The following is a 21,632-nucleotide window of genomic DNA, read 5'->3' as shown; positions in this document are numbered from 1 at the left end:
CCTAAACCCGCAGGCGGAGGCCACGGAGAACTGAGACCGCGCCACTGCATTCCAGCCAGGCTAGAAGATCGAAACTCCACCTCAAAAATGAATAAAGTTATAATAATAATAAAGAGACCGGGTTTCACCATGTTGCCCCAGGCTGATCTGGAACTCCTAGGCTCAAGTGATTTGCTGTGCTTGGTCGTTGAAAGTCCTGCAATCAAGCGTGAACCACCACGCCAGATCGATCTATTATTCCTTTCTGATTAATAAATTGGGCGGTGCACGGTGGCTCACGCCTGTAATCCCAACACCCCGGGAGGCCAAAGCCAGCGGATAACCTGAGGTCGGGAGTTTGATACCAGCTTGATGTACATGGAGAAACCCCTCTCCACCAAAAAATAAATAAATTAATTAAAATACAAACTGAGCCAGGCATGGTGGCTCACACCTGCAATCCCGGCCGCTCAGGAGGCTGAGGCAGGAGAACCACCCAAACCCGGGAGGTTTCCCAATATTAGAGGAGCAGAAGCAAAGAACCAGGATTCCCCCATCCCTGTTCATCTGAGAAAATTATAAAAGTTGCCTGTCACTGAACTTGTCATGTAATGATCTAATAGTGTTTGAATATAACATTAAGAAATATGTTCTTAGCTCTGTTCATGACAATGTTATAAGCTCCTCTTTCCCAACCACCATTTACTGTTTGTGTTCTTCTTCTAAGCCACCACAAAATGTGCATGTAAAAGGCAGGAAAGCAAGAAACAAAGGAAAGAGGAGACAGGGAGAGGAAAATCTGAAGTAAGAAGAATTCCTAAATAGAGAAATCTATCTCTTATAAGAATCATTGAATTCTCAAATCTCAGAGATGATTCACTAGAATGCTGCATCAACTTGACACTTGCCTTGTGTGATTTTCTCCTATACAGCGCTCTATTTACACAGACATCGTCCAGTAATTTATAAGTGCTGGGAAAGTACAGATAAAGTGTATTTTCACTAGTGAAACTTAAAATGATGGCAGTTGCTACACGTCCTTTAAGTTCTCTGTCAGATAATTTCTCTCTTTTAATGAGACATAAAAGAGTTCACTTTGCAACAATGAGCTATAAAAACAGTAACCACAAAAGCAGCAAAATGAATTTAATGCTTAAAAAAACACAGATCAGCCGGGCCGGTGGCTCATGCCTATAATCCCAGCACTTCGGGAGGAGGAGGTGAGACGATGGCTTGAAGCCAAGACCAGTTGAAGTTCAAGTTCAAGACCAGCCAGGTCAATAGAGCAAGACCCTGTCTCTATAAAAAATTTAGAAATGAAGTGGGTGTGGTGGTGCGTACTTTAGTCCCAGCTACTACAAGGGCTGAGGTGGAAGGATCATTTGAGTCCAGAAGTTTGGGGCTGCAGCGTGCTAAGATTACAATACTGCACTCCAGCCTGGACAGCAGAGTAAGACCCTGTCTCTAAATACACACACGCACGCACACTCATACACAGACACACACACAGACATACACACACACACACATACCTACATACAGATCACATGTGGTATTTCATTTGATCCTCAGAGCAACCCTATAATATAGATGAAAAAAAGAATTATATTTTCAGATTTTTTTTACATGTGTTCTTTTTCTTGACATATATTCTCTTCTGATATCTACATAACTTCCTCCCTCACTTTTTTTTTTTTTTTTGTTGGAGAATGCATTTGAATTTATTCACTAGTTCCCAGGCTAAATACATGTTTATGTTCTTTTTCTCATTATGTAAAATCCTGAAACTGAACGTAGCTCTCCTAAGAAAGAGGAGCCAAGAACGATCCTCCCCTTATCTAATTTACAGTGAAAGTGTGGTTTTTAAAAGTAATATTCCTATTAAGGAAATCCCAATTTCACCAATTTTTAGCAATCACAGTACTCTACTGTTTTATGTTAAGTTTATGGCTGATACAAATACTAAGAGCTTTTCTTTGTATGCCTGTGATGCCAACGCATGTTTCTACTCTGTACTAGAATCTGTTTTGTTTCGTTTCCTAATTTAGAAATATTAATTTAATACATGCATATGGAAATTATTTCCAATGTGCAACAGGGAATTCAGTGAAAATGAAGATGCCCTTCTACCACTGAATCAAGAATTTCCCTGTTTCTTTCTCTAAAATTGACCATCATTACTAACTTCTTGATATGCTACCAGAGACGGTATCTGTCTCTCCCAAAGCCTCCCCTAAATAAAAAACTACTATTTTTATAAAATCCAACTTATCATATTTATCTTTCATTGACTGGCTTTTGGTATTTTATCTAAAAGCTTATCACCATATCCAAGGTTATTTCATTTTCTTGTATGATCCCTTGGAGTTTTATAGTTTTGCATTTTACATTTAGGTCTGTGATTAACATTGAGTTCATTTTTGTGTAAAATATAAGGTCTGTGGCTAGATTCTTTTCTTTTTTTTTTGCACATGGGTGTGTCCTCCAATATTTCTAGCACTGTCTGTGCTGAAAGCTTGTCAATTCTCCATTGAATTGTCGTCGTTGCTTTTTCAAAGGTCAACTGACTCTGTGTGAGACTATTTCAGAACATCTATGTGTCTGTTCTTTTTTTTTTTTTATACTTTAAGTTCTAGGGTACATGTGCATAACGTGCAGGTTTGTTACGTATGTATACTTGTGCCATTTTGGTGTGCTGCACCCATCAACTCGTCAGCACCCATCAACTCGTCATTTACGTCAGGTATAACTCCCAATGCAATCCCTCCCCCCTCCCCGTGATAGGCCCCGGTGTGTGATGTTCCCCTTTCCGAGTCCAAGTGATCTCATTGTTCAGTTCCCACCTATGAGCGAGAGAACATGCGGTGTTTGGTTTTCTGTTCTTGTGATAGTTTGCTGAGAATGATGGTTTCCAGCTGCATCCATGTCCCTACAAAGGACTCAAACTCATCCTTTTTTATGGCTGCATAGTATTCCATGGTGTTATTACCTATTCAGAATTCTCCCTTGACTACTCAAAAAAAAAAAAAAAAAAAAAAAAAAAAAAAAAATAGTATGCCATCTCCTAGTCTCCCCCTCACCCTCTTACTCTGCTTTAATCTTCCCCATAGCACTTTTGCCATATGACAAAGTGTAGTTTTTGTATGCTTTCTCTACTTGGATGTAAACTCCATGGTGGTGGTAATTTAGTTTGTTTGCTACTATTTCTCCAGTCCCAAAAGAGCACCTAGCACATAGTAGATGCACAATAAACAAATGAATGCATTATTCCCATTTCATGAAGAACAAGTCAGGAAGTGTGGGCTTAAGAGATTTGACCAACATGGCACATCTAATGAATGGCAGATTAGTTTCTGCATCACAGGTGTAAATTCCAAGTCCCCCTATATTTTCAGGACCATCAGAAAGAAACTGTGTTAACTTGATGTACACTATTGACTTCACCGGCATTAATTTCTGGAATAATGTAGACCTTCTTTTGCTGCTTCACGAGTGTTATCTGGAGAAAAAAATGAAAGCAGGCCACGTTTCCTGATACTGGATAGGACGGTAGGAAAACATCTAAGCTGAGCCATAGGCAGGGCAATCTGCAGCCCACCAAGAAGTGATGCACATTTCCTCGGTGTCAATCCTACTTCCATGCTCCCTAAACAAGCTTTTTACAGATTATTTCAAAGCACTCTTTGCCAATAAGCAAACAGTGATTTCTTCCACAATGATAGCAGCTTGAGATATGATGCAATTAAGATAACAAAAACCATTATCTTAATTGGCTATTCTCATAGTGCACCATTTAGCAGTATGACAGGTATGCGATATCCCATGAACACCGGCAAGGGGAACAGCCTTTGTAAATTGCTGTGCTTTCATCAGATTGTAAGTATAGCAATAAAGAAGTCCTCATGTAATTTTAGACAGTACTTTCCCTCGGCCTTTCAAGATGACTAACACACTTTTTTTTTTTTTTGAGACAGAGTCTTGCTTTGTCGCCCAGGCTGGAGTGCAGTGGCCGGATCTCAGCTCACTGCAAGCTCCACCTCCCGGGTTCACGCCATTCTCCTGCCTCAGCCCCCCGAGTAGCTGGGACTACAGGCGCCCGCCACCTTGCCCGGCTAGTTTTTTGTATTTTTTAGTAGAGACGGGGTTTCACTGTGTTAGCCAGGATGGTCTCGATCTCCTGACCTCATGATCCACCCATCTCGGCCTCCCAAAGTGCTGAGATTACAGGCTTGAGCCACCGCGCCCGGCCGACTAACACACTTGTAACACTAAACACAATTTAATTTAACCTAACTCACTTAGAAATAGTAAGCTCTCTATTCACTACCATCCTATTAGCCTATTAACAGCCTATCCTCTATTAACCAACACTTTCAAACAAATCGTAGTAGTGACTGTTAAAATTTCAAGAGGCTTAAGAAATCATCTATTAAAAGTCCATTATTTTAAAAGAAATTTTTACTAACTTATCAGTTACACCCAGTCAGGAAGCAGTGCAGTCAGACTAGCACCCTCAATGTGCTTTCTACTGCACACAGTAGGATTGCACTTTGCACAGGGTCTGCCATTCCAAGAAAACTGTTAACTGGATGGATATGAATTTAATGGCCTTGAAGCCTGCAACATCACGAAGTAATTTTGAATGACTGGTAAATCATTGGGAGGAACATACATTAAATGATCTTCATTACACTATTTACGTTCTTTAGATAGTGTTTGATCTCTGAGAATGTATAATGTCAGTACAGGTTATATATAATAAATGTTATTAATGAAAATGTTTGGTCAAGCAGTACAATCAATTTTCTGACCAAACCTGAAGGTATAATTTTTTTTTTTTTTTAATTACAAAGTTGGAAGCCAGAAAGGAATCTGAAAGGCTAGAACACTGATCTAGAATTACGTCAGCTAATACCTATTCTATAATAATGTATTCTTTAAATTCACAAACATACACTAACCAACTCCCACGTGCCAGTGTGGAAAACCTTTATTAGCTGTTCACTAAACCATTTCCCTCTCCCTTCTAGGCACAGCTAGACTACTCTTTTCAGACTCCATTGCAGTTAGCCATCGCTGCATGACTGAGTTCTGGTCACTGGGCTATCAGAAGCAGTGATATATGCCATAACACTCTTCCATGTGTGATCCTCCATTTACCTTCCTCATCTTCCAACCAGATGCAGGAAATCTAGTGAAACTCTCTAGGAGCTCCAGGAGACAGGAGAGCCACAAGGTGGAAGGAGCCCAGAGTCACATGTGCAGGAGAGGAATGTAAGTGCCATGGAAACACAATGGAGTATCTTAGGAAAGGCTTTCCAGAAGCTCTGGTAGCAGAGATGGATATTGAATTAAGGTTCAAATGGGAAGAAAAGAAAGCAAAGTCCCCTTAGACAGAAGAGAAAGCATACATAGAACTTTAGATGTGAAAATACTAGATGACATTTCAGCACCAGTAAGTTGTCTAAAGTAACTGGCATATGTAGCAAAACACAGGCAAAGCTTTGAATCTTAAAATAAAAATTGAGTTGTGGAAAGATTATGAAGAGGCTTGTGTGCCAAGTCAAAGAATTTAGACTTTACCCTATAGGCAGTAGAATCCAGGAAAAGGCTTTAAAACTGAGAAGTGACATAAACAAAACTATCCATTAGAAGGTAAACTCTGGTGCCCTGTGGAAAAGAACTTGAAGAGGGAAGCTGGCATGAGAAGGAGGCAAGTATTAGACTATTGGAAAAGTCCAGGCAAGAGGCAACGCAAGGAAGGATTCAGGCTGCATTAGAAGAAATTGATACAAAAACAGATACAAGAGACCATAATATTCAAGTAGCTGTTAGGTGTAAGCCAGTGGTCCCCAACATTTTTGGCACCAGGGACCAGTTTCATGAAAGACAATTTTTCCACAGACTGGGGTGGGGGAGGATGGTTTTGACATGATCCAAGTGCATTACATGTATTGTGCATTTTGTTTATATTATTATTACACTGCAATATATAATGAAATAATTATACAACTCACCATAATGTAGAATCAGTGGGAGCCCTGAGCTTGTTTTCATACAACTAGACAGTCCTATCTGGGGGTGATGGGAGACAGTGACAGATCATCAGGCATTAGATTCTCATAGGAGCATGCAACCTAGATCCCTTACATGTGCGGTTCACAATAGGGTTTGCAACCCTGTGAGAACCTAATGCCGCTGCTGATCTGACAGGAGGCAGAGCTCAGGCAGTGATACGATTTGGCTCTGCTTCCCCACCCAAATCTCATCTCAAATTGCATTCCCCACATGTTGAGGATGGACCTATAATCCCTACATGTCAAGGGAGGGAGGTGATTGGATGATGGGGGTGGTTTCCCCCGTGCTGTTTTCACGACAGTGAGTTATCACAAGATCTGATGGTTTTATACAGGGTTCTTCCCCTTTTGCAAAATTTAGTGCAAGCCCCCTAACTACCAATTTTTTGGATGCTTACAAAATGTTGAGCCTTGATGGTGGAAGAGGATTCTATTTAAAAGAGATGATCATATTTTTAAAAGGCTAAACTGACTCAGTTTATTTTCAAAATAAGGGTTGATCCATGTTTTCAGTTTATTGTCATACAGAAAACATTTTATAAAATAATAAGGTAGACTTCCACTTCAACATATTCACGTAAAAACATCACAGTGCAAGAAAGTGATCACAATTAAGCACAAAGACATCAAAAGCCAGCCAGTATTTTAACTACAGAGCAGAATATGCTTGCTGTCCCTTCCTAGAAAATGTTGGCACATTCATTAACTGCTCAGGTTACAAAAATCACTTCGTGTCCACTTCTTGTCCTTCAATATATTTTCATAACTACACTGTGTTACATTAATGCTGGTGGACAAAATAGCTCCTGTAAAATCTAAAAACCTTTCAGGTAGCACAAGGATTTAGAACCAACTAGGAGAAAGCTCTCCCAGAATATTTTTGTATGTAATTTTCTGTCCATTACCACAATAAGAGTAAAAAGCTGTTTTACCTTAAAAATAAGCTAAAGGAAAATAATTTCATTTTTCCTTTAAAACATTTCTTAGCTTTTAAATGGAGAGAAAAAGTTTTAATTTTCTTGAGGGAGAATATTTCATAAGTAAAAACATCAAATGTTGTACAAATGTTTCATTTAGGAAATAAATACTTAGATTCAAAGGATTCTAAAACATTTCATCATTATAAGAAAAGTGTAATTTAAAGTTAAAAAATTGTAATACATCAAACTAATATAAATTACTCATTAACATGTTCTATTGTTTTTCACAAAATCCATGATTAAGGAATAGTGGGTTAGCTGAGATATTTTCCCCAACATTTGGTCACATTAGCTAAGAAACTCGGGGCAAAGGATGCCTCCTCTGAATCAGGATCTTGGCCTCTTAAATGAGGGCACTGGACTAACTGCCTATTCACTAACTGCCTCTGATCCACACATTTATCACAATTGTTCATCTTACATAATCCTTCTAAGGATGAAGTGTTTCAACTCAATGGATTTTCGACAAAGCTCTCCCATTTAAGTGGCAAAACTCTTCTTTAAACTTCAAAATTTTTACTTTAAAATGTTATGTCCAATGTATTTTCCTGCCACCTTAAAAGATGTTGAGGGGTAACTAACAACAAGTCTCTAAATGACACAGTCTCTTGGACTTGCCAGCTGATGACAGGATCTGCAGATACACCTCAGGGTCTGCTCCAACTCTGAGCAACTCTGGGCCACACTGAGTGAGAAAGACAATGATACCACCTACACTGCATCGCTTTATTTCAAAGACCAATAGAGTTATAATATATCAAAGTGTTTTTAAAGTACAAATTACCATACGAATGCAAAGGACTGCTCTAATAAACCTAAGCAAACTTCTCCCTGATAATGAAATCTGGATAGTTTTAGAAAATATATGTTGTTTGTCAAGACTTGTGCAATAAGCTACGTGTGGTGGCTCACGCCTGTAATCCCAGCACTTTCAGACTCAGACAGGAGGATTTCTTGAGCTCAGGAGTTCAACACTAGCCTGGGAACATACTGAGACCTCATCTCTACAAGAAATAAAAAAACTAGCTGGGTGTGGTAATGCACAACTGTAGTTCCAGCTATATGGGAGGCTGAGGTAGAAGGATTACTTGAGCCCAGAAGATTGAGGCTGCAGTGAGCCTTTGATCATGCCACTGCACTCCATCCTGGGCAAAAGAGCGAGACCCTGTCCAAAAAAAAAAGAAAAAGAGAAAGAAAAAAGACTTGAGCAATGATGGCTCTGATGCTTTGGTTACCTGGAATTTTGTTCTTCTGCTTCTAATTATGCTTCTAATTGCACCAGGTGTGGGATTCAGTTTCTGCCTTTTCCAGTCTATAAATCTGGCTTTAAATAGGTGGAAACCAAAACCCACAGATCTGTTACTTTAGTAAACGCTGTGTCATCACTACTTACTTTGAAACAGTGGTTCCCAACCTAGGGTAGGCATCAGACTTACCTAGGAAGCATTTTTAAAAGTGAGATTTCTAGGCTCTAGTCCTAGGGATTGTGATTCAGTATATCTGGAGTAGGATGCAGAAAAACTATTTTTTTCCAAAAGCTTTCTAGGTAATCTCAACAGGCAATCAGTTCAGTTTTGGAGACATATTACTTTGCCCTCAATTTCTTCTCTATTTTAGTAGTTGCTAGTTCATTTGTTTTCAGTATAAAAATTTCCCCTTGCATTAATCACAAGTACACTTAGAACAGACGGCCCATGATTTTGGCATAGATCCACAGAGAAATAGTCATTACACTTCTTTACAATAAAATTTAAAAATGATAAATTAACTTCATAGCTAAGACAATGCACATAGACGCCGAATGGTGGCTGGTTCTGTGATTACAGGGCAACTGCTTTCTGCTTTATTTGTAGTCAGTCACTGATAAACATGAAGACCATATTACTACCGAATAAAGATGGCAGAACTCCTCCAAATAACAGGAAGATGGCTAACCAGCTAATCACTATTATTTAGAAAATGTTTCTAGCAAACAAAGTATTTCTTAAAAAAAAAAAAAACTAGGGCCGGGCGCGGTGGCTCAAGCCTGTAATCCCAGCACTTTGGGAGGCCGAGACGGGCGGATCACGAGGTCAGGAGATCGAGACCATCCTGGCTAACATGGTGAAACCCCGTCTCTACTAAAAATACAAAAAAAACTAGCCGGGCTTGGTGGCGGGCGCCTGTAGTCCCAGCTACTCCGGAGGCTGAGGCAGGAGAATGGCGGGATCCCGGGAGGCGGAGCTTGCAGTGAGCTGAGATCTGGCCACTGCACTCCAGCTCGGGCGACAGAGCAAGACTCCGTCTCAAAAAAAAAAAAAAAACTAGTTTCCTATAGAAACCCAAAGATTTCCACACTTCTGAAGTCTACCACAAAGCAAAAAGTTGACCAAAACTACAGTTGTTTAAAAACATGTTCAATTGCTGTGAAATATAAGTGTAAAATAGGTGTGATTTCATCCTTTAGGAGGTTTAATGGGCACAAATGGAATTCAGTTTCCATGTATTCTACTCAAATAGTTTTGTGAAAACGACAAATGAAGTATTTGGTATAATATAGTTCTGAACACCATACCTTCCAAATTTAATACAAAAGCCATATTTGGATTTTCTGGATGTCCCAAGTGTGTCTAGGCACTGCGGAATGTCGTCATGTCTTTGGGTTCTCTGCTGGGGATGCACCAGTCATCAGCCTCGTGGTTGGTGTTGTAATGCTTCCAGGCAGCTTTGTTATACACTGGGAGTCTTTCTATTGAGTCTGTTGACAAAGCCTGAAAAAAAAAAAAACCTAAGACCTATTAAGTCTGGCATTTTTTAGAATTCATTATTTGAGAAAATAGAGAATGGTAAAAAGGTTATGACAAATTAAATAACATTCTATTAGTATCTTATTAATCCTTATACCACCTACATATATACTTTTAAATGGTATGTATATTTGAAATGTCTTATTTATTAAATCTATGGCACTGACTGATGTGCAGGTTGACTGACTTTGTTGCTTACAGTAGTTTCCAGCCATCCTGGAAGCTGCTGGATTGAAATTTTACACAAAACATGACCCAGATCAGAGTTGGCAAACTGAAGAAGTTGGTTAAATGTAAAAACATACAAATCGATATATGTATTTTAATATATGTATATAAATTTAATGAACTCTTTTAATTATTTACTAGAATAGTTTTTTTTTTCTTTCAGTATAGTCACTGTGCTTTAAAAAAACTCATCACAAGCCAGGCACAGTGGCTTATGCCTATAATCCCAGTGCTTTGGGAGGCTTACACAGGAAGATTGCTTGAGCCCAGGAGTTGGAGACCAGCCTGGGCAACATAGCAAGATCCTGTTTCTACAAAAAATAAAAATAGCAGCTAGACATGGTGGCACACGAGTGTAGTCCTAACTACTTGGGAGACTAGAGGAGGATCACTTGAAGCCCAGGGGTTCAAGGCTGTAGTGAACTGTGATTGTACCACTGCACTCTGGCCTGGCAACATAGCAAGACACTGTCTCTATAAATACATAAAAATTTCAAAACTCATATTATAACATTATTAATAAATATAAATCTATGTCTAAGGCATCTTGGCTTGTGAACATTTCTTGGCCCTGGGTTTGAACCTGCGTCTTCTCCAGCCTCCAATTTCAGTCACTGTGCACAAGATTTCTGCATCATGCATTATTTCATGTTTTCAATATATTATTACCATTAATTCTCCATTGTATTTTCCTGAAAGTCAGTGGAACCCGAGGTAAACTACGTTTCTGGTTATCTTCTTCACGTTAGGATTTTTCAGTAGTATTTCCACCCCAGGCCAAAGACATTTCCTAAGACGCAGAACATCCTGAACCAGAAAATCTCATTCTGATAATGCTAAAGTCTTTTTTTTTTTTTTTTTTTTTGAGACGGAGTCTTGCTCTGTCGCCCAGGCTGGAGTGCAGTGGTGCGATCTCCACTCACTGCAAGCTCCGCCCCCGGGGTTCACACCATTCTCCTGCCTCAGCCTCCCATGTAGCTGGGACTATAGGCGCCCACCACCGCGCCCGGCTAATTTTTTGTATTTTTAAGTAGAGACGGGGTTTCACAGTGTGAGCCAGGATGACCTCCTGACCTCATGATCCACCCGCCTCGGCCTCCCAAAGTGCTGGGATTACAGGCGTGAGCCACCGTGCCCGGCACTAAAGTCTTTGATGTTGACAATTTTAATGATTCTCTAAGACTTCTCGTCTTCTATTTTCTCTAAGGTAGAACTAAAAACCTTTCACCTCCATATTCTCTCTAAATATTCCAGAATTTCTTGATCTATAGGCTAGATCAAGCTTGTCCAATTCATGGCCCACAGGTCACATGCAGCCCAAGAAGGCTTTGAACGAAGCTCAACACATTTGTAAACTTTCTTAAAACATTATGAAATTTTTTTTTGCAATTTTTTTTTTAAGCTCATCAGCTATCGTTAGTGTGTTTTATGTGTGGCCCAAAACAGTTGTTCTTCCAATATGGCCCAGGGAAGCCATAAGATTGGACACTCCTGGGCTAGATCAAAATGTTGTATTTCATCATAAAAATACTGCATTGGGCCAGGCATGGTGTCCACGCCTGTAATCCCAGCACTTTGGGAGGCCAAGGCAAGTGATCACCTGAGGTCAGGAGTTCAAGATCAGCCTGGCCAACATGGTGAAACCCCATCTTTACCAAAAATACAAAAATTAGGCGCCTGTAGTCCCAGCTACTCGGGAGGCTGAGGCAGAACAGCTTGAACCTGGGAGGCGGAGGCTGCAGTAGCCAGGATCATGCCACTGCACTCCAGCTTAGGTGATGGAGCAAGACTCTGTCCAAAAAAAAAAAAAACTGCGTTGATGTTGCCCTTTTTCCTCACAATTGACATGGTTAAAAAAACAAACAAAAAATACCATCTGGAAAGAATTTAGTCTCTTCAGATTTTTCCAATATAAATTCTTCAACATTTCCTATAAAATAGATGCCATCTAGTGGCCAGAACAAGAAACTAGAGTCACTAAATCAGGCATGAACAGTCACCAGTTAGCCAAAGAAGGGGAACGATGGAACCTAGTGTTTTTCCAACCATGTAAAAATGTATGGATCCCTCCTTAATGCATGGAACACTCCAGGCAAGCAAACTAAGCGCTTCTGTGTCCATCAGGTAAGCTATACGCTTACCAAGAGTCACTTGTGCTTGTTCCCAAATCTGTACAGTTCTGTCATTATAATTACAAAATCTATTACATTAGCAAAGAATAAAAAAGGGAATGTTTCTTTGAAAACTAAGATGAATGTTTTGGAAAGACTCCTGAAGGAAGGTCACATAAAACTTGCTGTCAAATCAGTCAGGAGGTATCTGTAAAGGACAGCATAAAAGTCCAAAAAGAGTATGCACTTGTTTGTTTACAGAAACTAAAATGATGCACTGTCAGTACAGCTTTTGCAAAAAAGACAATGTGACACTCCAATCTGCAGACCCATATACAAAGAAAAAGCCTTGGCAGTACATCAAAAGTTTGGTATATCAATGTTCGTTCATGTGTTTTATGTTAAAATTAAACTTGTATGATATATAACTTACGATTATCTACTTTAACCCAATTTTTTTCCTATTAATAGCCAGAGTCCTGATCACTCCAGGATACAAATCTCTTTCCCCATAGTTGAGGGGATCATCTATCAAAATTGGTGAGAACCCAGGCAAAAAAAACCATAATCTTTTTTCTATGTAAACAGCATGTGGTAGAGTTAAATTTCATTACAGTTAAGTATGGGCATCTATTCTCATCATCAAAAGAAATATTAAATCAAGAAGACTACAGCTATTACCTTAATGTAGATAACTGCATCTGTCCCGTAACCCTCTAGGGAATACAGCTTCAGGTCTCCTTGGAAGTATTGTGCGTAAAGACGTGATATGGGCAATCCATAACCAAAACCAGCCTGTTTGATGAGAAAAACAAAATTCTATTCAGAGAGCCACACACTGAAATACTTTTCTAATTAAGATAGATGCCACTGAGGACCCTGGAGCTTTCAGAGCCTACATCTGAGAGATGCATTATATTTAATATAATTAATATTTAAGCATTAATAATGATTAAGCTGAGGTTTACTCGAGTACTGTATCAGCTAACTTCCCTCTGGTCATTTAAAACTCTTTATTCTTTCTATAAAATGACTTGTGGTTGGTCTGGAAAAAGCATATTACTTTTCCTTGCTGCCTGCTTGATCGTATTGTGTTCGGAATTGGTTCCTTCCAGTGGGTTCTTGGTCTGCGGACTTCTCCAGGAGAGGGGAGAAGAGCAGCATAAGTGGCTGGCACAGGCAGGGAAAGACCAGCAGAAAGGAGAGAGAGAAACAGACAGAAAGTCAGAGAGACAGAGAAAGGAAGAGAGAGACAAACAAGGAGTCAGAGAGAAAGAAAGTCAAAGAGAGAGAAAGAGACAGAGACAAAGAGGAAGTCAGAGAGAAAGACACAAAGTCAAAGAGAGAGGAAGAGACAGAGAGTCAGAAAGAGACAAAGAAGTCAGAGAGAGAGAGATAGTAGTAAAGAAAAAACAGTGTACCCTATTCCTTTATAAGCCAGGGTAAATTTAAAACCTATAATTGATAATTGAAGATCTTCTCTGTAACCCTATAATACTCCAATACCACCTTGTTGTCCATGTAAACAAGGGCATAGCCCGAAAGCACTGAGGCCACTGACAACCCATAGCTCTCCTATCAAAAATCCTTAACCCAGCGGGTTTCCTAACAGGGGATCTAAATCTGAAGGTCCAACCACACAAAGGAGGAACTCCCTTCAGGACAGGACGATAGATGTTTCCTCCCAGGCGATAAAGGGAAAAAGACACAAAATGGGTATTCAGTAAATGATAAGGAAACTCTTGTAGAAGCAGAGTTAGGAAAATTGCCTAATACTCGGTCTGCTCAAATGTGAGAGCTTAAGGTAGTTACAGAATCAGGAAGGAGCCACCTATACCCATTTTAAGTTAATATGGACTGAACGAGGTCTTATTAATAGCAAAGAATAATTGAAATCCCAAACTTACAAGGTTTTCAATAAAAGTAAAGTTTGCTAAAAGCTAACAGTGTAACATATATTATCCTAACTTCTAATCTTATGGAAATCAGACCGTATCAGTGCCCCTCAAAGCTCAAGTCCCTCAGCACAGGGCCATACAATTAATACCCCTACTTATAGAGTTAGAAATGGCCACTGCTACAGGAACCGGAATATCCAGTTTATCTACTTCACTATCCTACTACCACAAACGCTCAAAGGATTTCTCAGACAGTTTGCAAGAAATAACAAAATCTATTCTTACTCTACAATCCCAAGTAGACTCTTTAGCAGTAGTGACTCTCCAAAACCGCCGAGGCCTAGACCTCCTCACTGCTGAGAACGGAGAACTCTGCATCTTCTTAGGGGAAGAGTGTTGTTTTTACACTAACCAGTCAGGCATAGAACGAGATGTCACCCGGTGTTTACGGGAAAAGTATTCTGAAATCAGACAACGCCTTTCAAACTTTTATATCAACCACTGGCGTTGGGTAACATGGCTTCTCCCCTTTCTAGGTCCTGTGACAGCCATCTTGCTATTACTCACCTTCGGGCCCTGTATTTTTAACCTCCTTGTCAAATTTGTTTCCTCTAGAATCAAGGCCATCAAGCTACAGATGGTCTTACAAATGGAACCCCAAATGAGCTCAACTAACAACTTCCACCGAGGACCCCTGGACTGACCCACTGGCCCTTTTGCTGGCCTAAAAAGTTCCCCTCTGGAGGCACTACAACTGCAGGGCCCCTTCTTCATCCCTGTCCAGCAGGAAGTAGCTACAGCGGTCATTGCCCAATTCCCAATAGCAGTTGGAGTGTCCTTTTAGAGGGGGGATTGAGAGGTGAAGCTGGCTGGGCTTCTGGGTCCACTGATGGAATTACCCCATGTGCTATCACCATCCGAAAGTAGGCTGCCGTGTTCCTACTACAATCCCTGTCAGGGTTGGAGAGCAGACCTGAAAGACAGGGTGAAAGTAAACCCTTCCAGCATGGGCAGTGGCAAAAAGTGGCTGGCTTGTTAAAGATTTGGAAAGATCAAACCTGAGTGAAGGATGAGAAGGAGGTCTGGAAGAGAGATGTGTGGATGTTCCTCTCTGGACTTACAGTGTAAAGCTAGCCTATCCATGCAAAGACCCACCAGAAGGTATCCACAGGGAAGAAGCCTTCAGTAACCAGGTGGACAAGAAAGTCACTCCTGTGGGCATCTGCTGGCCTTTTGCCAGCTACCCTACTGCCTGCTAACTGGGACCATCAACAAAGTGATGTCAGCAAAAAGGAGGCTCTGAAAGAAATTAGTAACAGTCTTAGCCTTGCTAAGGGCATGCAGATGTACGGGGGAGCCTGTTCAGGTCAAGCCTCCTGTTTTCTTAAAAATTCACATACATTTTATATCCTAAAATAACAAACACTTACATGGCATTTACCACGAGCCAGGCACTATAAAAAGCATTTTTACATATATCAACTCACTGAATTCTCACAATAACTCCATTTTTCTAACCGGGGAAACTGTGGCCTTCAGAGGTCAATAATTTTCCCAAGGCTGCACATCTAAGATGCAGCAGTATCAGAAATGGAACCAAAGAGTTTAGACCCAGTCTGGACTAGCTCACTATGCCACTCTCTACAAAAACTCTACAATATTCGTTTACTACAAAAACAGCAGCTCCCGTCTCTCCCTCTACTTTTTAGCATAAAACTAGACTTATGAAAGGATGCTCATGTTTATCATTTGACATTGTCTGTCTGCCCCTTGACATATGGATGCCAACTCCTGGAAGCCATGTATCTCAATTGGAGAAGGACATTACTACAGCAAGCATTTCAACTATAGTACAGCTGTGGCCATAGAATTTGTGGTATGCATCTGGTAAAACTGAGAGGTGAAGTCGGCTGGGCTTCTGGATCGGGTGGGGACTTGGGGAACTTTTCTGTTTAGCTAAGGATTGTAAACGCACCAATCAGCACTGTGTCTAGCTAATCTGCTGGGGACTTGGAGAAGTTTTGTGACTAGCTAAAGGATTGTTAACGCACCAAACAGCACTCTGAATCTAGCTAAAGGTTGTAAACACACCAATCAGCACTCTGTCAAAATGGACCAATCATCTCTCTGTAAAACAGATCAATCAGCTCTCTGTAAAATGGACCAATTAGCTCTCTGTAAAACGGACCAATCGGCAGGATGTGGGTGGGGCCAAATAAGGGAATAAAAGCAGGCCACCCAAGCCAGTAACAGCAACCCACTTGGGTCCCCTTCCAGGCTGTGGAAGCTTTGTTCTTTGCTCTTCACAATAAATCTTGCTGCTGCTCACTCTCCGGGTCCACACTGCCTTTATGAGCTGTAACACTTACCGCACAGGTCTGCAGCTTCACTCCTGAAGCCAGGGAGACCATGAACCCACCAGGAGAACAAACAACTCCAGACGCACCGCCTTTATGAGCTGTAACACCCACCACGAAGGTCTGCAGCTTCACTGCTAAAGCCAGTGAGACCACGAACCCACCGGAAGGAAGAAACTCCGGACACATCTGAACATCTGAAGAAACAACCTCTGGACACAACATCTTTAAGAACTGTAACACTCACCACGAGGGTCTGCGGCTTCACTCTTAAAGTCAGTGAGACCAAGAACCCACCAATTCCAGACACAAAATTATCAGAATAAAGTCCTAGTGACTTCCTAGGAAGGGGTCTAAAATAGATCTATCTTGTACTATATCCCATCATGTTACAGCATAATTCTACTGGAAATGTCAGAAAAGTTTCCAAGTCAAGAAGAATAGAGCTCTTCTAGAATTACAGACAAAATTTGGGCAACATACTTTCTGTGGGGGAGTTAGAACATAAACATAAGGATGGAATCAATTCAAAAGTTGATCCTATTAAACCTGAAAATAGGTGGAACTAAGATTAATAAAAACACCATCAAATAAATTATAATTTAAGCCTTCAGGTTGGTGATTGAACAGATTAGAATTTTAGTCTTATTTTTCAGTCTAGGATATGAGATCATTCTAATGACAAATACTTGAGAAAAAAGTAAACACTAAAAAGTAATTCAGTGTTGACCAAATACTGCTAAAACCAGTAATTTATTCCCCACATTAGAAATAATGTGGTTAACCACATTTTGAAAAATGGTTTTACACAGGAAAACCACTGCTATATCATGATCAAACGTTGTAACAAGAACTCCAGATCTCTGTCTCGTGCCCATTTCAGTTGAAAAAAAAAAAGTGTTCTGAAGGTTGTTTAAATGTAGGGGAAAGTGTGCATTTCTAAGAGCTTCCTTCTTCCTTGTGGAGTACCCTACATGATGGCTTAACTTACTTATTTGGCAGCTAGAGCATGTGGAAGGCAATTGACAGAAATACTCTTCACTATTTCTTGGTAACATACCAGGGGCACTGCGCGGGAAGTCTCAACACGAGGTCTCGGTGCAGTTGAATACATGTAGTTGAAGAGTCTGTCAATTTTCCTCAAAGGAACACCACCTCCTCGGTCACTCATCTAAGATAAGAAAAGGATCATGCTCTATGCCCAAGTCCTCAAAACAGCAAAATATCAACACATACTCATAGCATCACAGGTTAACTGCTGGTGGGAGAGTGCTGCGTTTTTTTTTTTTTTTGAGATGGAGCCTTGCTTTGTCACCCAGGCTGGAGTGCGGTGGCGCGATCTCGGCTCACTAAAACCTCTGCCTCCCAGGTTCGTACCATTCTCCTGCCTCAGCCTCCCAAGTAGCTGGGACTACAGTCGCCTGCCACCACGCCCGGCTAATTATTGTGTTTTTGGGTTTTTTAGTAGAGACAGGGTTTCACCATGTTACCCAGGATGGTCTTGATTTCCTGACCTTGATTCCATGATCCACTTGCTTCGGCCTCCCAAAGTGCTGGGATCACAGGCATGAACCACCATACCTGGCCTGAGCGCTGCTTTTGAAAATGAATACAACACAATCCAAGTTGCCAATATAAGCATTTCCCTCACTGCTGAACCCAACCCAACTCCTCTAATATGTGAAACTCTAATACATAAACTCCATCATAATACTGTTGTGGCTTTGTATATTGCCAGGAGTCTCATTAACAGTGTATTATAGCACAGAACTGGACACAAGTTAACCCTATCTTGTATGTAACTATAATTTGTTATTCCTTTCTGGTGGGCAACATGGTGACTAGAATCAAACATGCACACCTGTAATCCAGCACTTTGGGAGGCAGAGGCAGGTGAATCACTTGAAGTCAGGAGTTCAAGACCAGTTTGGCCGACAGAGCGAAATCCCATCTCTACTAAAAATATAACAATTAGCCAGGTGTGGTGGCACATGCCTGTAGTCCCAGCTACTTGGGAGGCTGAGGCAGAAGAATTGCTTGAACCCAGGAGATGGAGGTCACAGTGAGCCAAGATCGTACCACTGTACTCTAGCCTGGGCTACACAGCAAGACTCCTTCTCAAAATAAATAAATAAATAAATAAAATAAAAATAATAAAAATGCAGGGCATGGTGATTCATGCTTGTAATCTCAGCACTTTGGGAGACTGAGACAAGAGAATCACTTGAATCCAGGAGTTTGAGATCAGCCTGCACAACAGAGTTAAGACCCCATCGCTACAAAAAATTTTCTAAAACTAGCTGGGCATGGTGGCATACAATTGTGATCCCAGCTACTTGGGAGGCTGAGGAAGGAGGATCACTTGAGCCCAGGAGGTGGAGGCTATAGTGAGCTATGATTGCACCACTGCACTCCAGCCTGGGTGACAGAGTGAGCCACTGTCTTTAAATTAAAAGAGAAAAAAACCAGAAAAAATGCATATATTGGCCGGGTGTGGTGGCTCATACATATAATCCCAACACTTTGGGAGGCCGTAACAGGGGGATCACTTGGGCCCAGCAGTTCCAGACCAGCCTGTGCAATATAGTGAGACTCCCTCCATCTGTAGGGAAAAAATAGGTTAGCCTGTTGCTGTGTTACTATAGATAGAAGTAAGTTTAAGAGACTTCATTCGGCTCTATATTTGAGATGCTGTTAATCTGTGACTCTACCCCCAATCTTGTCCTTGCTAGAAACATTGATGTGCTAATTAAAGTTGAAAGGATTCTGGGCTGTAAAGAATGTGCTTTGTTAGATAAATGTTCAAAGCCTGCTTGGTTTGAAGGTCAGTACCATTCCTTTAAATCTCAGTAAAAGAAAAACATCTGTCTCCTGCCCGATACTGGGAAAATGTAACAGCTCCGTGTATCTGTAAGCCTTACTGCTGATTTACTCCCTTATCTTTTTGGCAATAAATACTGAGGGAACTCAGAGACCAGTGCCAGTGTGGGTCCTCTGAAAGCACAGCACTGGCCCCCTGGGGCCCCGCTTTTCTTTCTCTATACTTTGTCTCTGTGTCTTTATTTCTTTTCTCAAGTCTCTCGTTTCCACCTAGCGAGAAGCACCCACAGGTGTGGAGGGGCAGGCCACCCCTTCATCCATCTCTACAAAAAAACAAAACAAAACAAAAACAAAAACAAAAAAACTTTAAAATTAGCCAGATGTGGTAGTGCATGCCTGTAATCCCAACTATTTGGGAGGCTGAAGCAGGAGGATCACTTGAGCCCAGGACTTCGAGGCTGTAGTGAGCTATGATCTCACCACTGTACTCCAATCTGGGTGACAGAATAAAATCCTGCCTCTATTAAAAAAAAAATGCATGTACCTTTCACACAATGTCACTTCCAGAAATTTATCCTAATAAGCAGAAAAGCATGCAAAGCATATATGAGAACATCCATCATAGCTCTATGCAGAATACCTAAAACTAAACAACCTAAATAGGGGATTAGTTAAGTAAAAGAAAGTACATTCTAAAATAGGATATTGTTAATCATTAATTAGATATTATACAGAACTCTATATACTGGCTTAAGAGATATTAAGCAGGAAAAAAAAAAAAAACCAGTTACAAAGAAGCATTTATAATACTTTGTAAAAATTCTATTATAAAAAGGTCTGAAATGATATATAATTTTATTGTCTGTAGAATGAGTAATTTTCTCTTCTTGTTTGGGGTTTTCAGTTTCTGAATTTTCTTCACAATTACTTTAACAGGAAAAAAACAGTATAATTTTCATTTTCAGGGAGAAAAACACAGAACCGCTACTTTGTGTTTGCATCTACAAGCAATTTTACAGCCTAGAACCCCAGAACACTTTCTGATGTGTTTGTAAGGCATGTAAGGTCTTTACATTTTTATATCATTTTTCAACTCAAATAAACAGTATGGCAAATCAAATTTAGTAATTTATTTACGTATAATTTTTGTTTTCCTTCAAAGTTATTTTCCTAGCTAGTATCCAGCTTATATTCTCATATACTATAGCCATTTTCCTTTGTCACAGAATCTGAATTGATTTTACTGCCTATAACAATATAGTTGTCATACACAAATCTGCTTTCAATTCATGTGTATATAAAATAGTACTGAATAATATGTATTAAAAGTCAGTAGGCTGAATGGCTTACAGTTAAGTTTTTATATATTTAAAAATTTTTTACAGTACGTATATATTACCTTTATAATGGTAATTATGGAGATATTTTGATTTTTATAACTAAAAAATCTGCCTTGAAATCCCATTTAAAAATCTGCCTCTAATACATCTAAAATTAAGTAATTACACTATCAAAGTATACAAGGACTTTATTAGGAACTTGTGGCTGGGTGTGGTGGCTCACGCCTATAAACCCAGCACTTTGGGAGGCCAAGGAGGGCGAATCACTTGAGGTCAGGAGTTCAAGACCAGCCTGGCCAACATGGCAAAACCCTGTCTCGACTGAAAACACAAAATTATCCAGGCATCATGGTGCATGCCTGTAATCTCAGCTACTTGGGAGGCTGAGGCACAAGAATCTCTTGAATCCAGGAGGAGGCTGCAGTGAGCCAAGGTTGTGCCACTGTACTCTAGCCTGGGTGACACAGCGAGACTCTCAGTTTAAAAAAAAAAAAAAAGAAAGAAAAGAAAAAAAAACTTTTATGTAGTATGATGCTTGAAATTGCTCTTGGCCCTGTAAAGCAATTTATTTTAGTAAGACGAATAAAGAGCTCTGGGTATTTTGAGAAATTCAACAATTTGTTAATTATTCATCCTTTAATGATATGCTCTGCTGCACATTTGCTAGTAACATGAATAAGAAGTATGCGCATTCTATAAATACATGAAGGGAGTAAAGAACATATTAGAATAGATATTGAGATAAAAAGGTAGACTTGAGTAAATATTTCCTGGTTTTCCTTAACCTTTTGGCCAGGGAGACTGTAACAACAACCTGGCAAGTACAAAATAAGAAGCCATTTCCAGCCTCAGGCTGCATGGGAAAGTAACAGGGGTTAAGCAGACAGGACAGAGAGGTGTGAGAAGCATCATCTTGCTAGAGGTCAAGGGGCAAACTAAGCCACAGGAATAGAGTTAGAAACTACAGTCAAAGTAGTACTTTGCTTTGCAGTCAACAACACAATAAACTGGAGCCAGTGGATTTTAAAGTAGGCGAAAGAGTTTCCAAAAGAGCAG

General features: G+C 40.2%; 1 protein-coding gene across 5 annotated transcripts in view; it reads right to left on the bottom strand.

Moving 5' to 3' along the window:
- Window positions 1-21,632, bottom strand: part of PDK1 (pyruvate dehydrogenase kinase 1) — a 95,234-nt gene that overhangs the window by 46,572 nt on the left and 27,030 nt on the right. For 2 of the 5 annotated variants that reach the window (XM_023185971.3, XM_023185970.3), the window contains exons 8-10: window positions 17,477-17,587; window positions 12,843-12,956; window positions 9,230-9,786 (exon numbers count right to left, since the gene is read on the bottom strand). In XM_023185971.3, coding sequence (XP_023041739.1) covers window positions 9,646-9,786; window positions 12,843-12,956; window positions 17,477-17,587 — 366 coding nt within the window. In that variant the 3' untranslated portion in view covers window positions 9,230-9,645. Of the gene's footprint in view, window positions 1-8,143; window positions 8,202-9,229; window positions 9,787-12,842; window positions 12,957-17,476; window positions 17,588-21,632 lie in introns of those variants that run through there. The other 3 variants (XR_002725181.2, XR_002725180.2, XM_023185969.3) reach the window with 3 other exon arrangements.

Source organism: Piliocolobus tephrosceles, chromosome 11 (genome assembly GCF_002776525.5).
Source record: "Piliocolobus tephrosceles isolate RC106 chromosome 11, ASM277652v3, whole genome shotgun sequence".
NCBI classification, from domain to species: domain Eukaryota; kingdom Metazoa; phylum Chordata; class Mammalia; order Primates; family Cercopithecidae; genus Piliocolobus; species Piliocolobus tephrosceles.
This window is presented reverse-complemented; position numbering and strand designations above follow the sequence as displayed.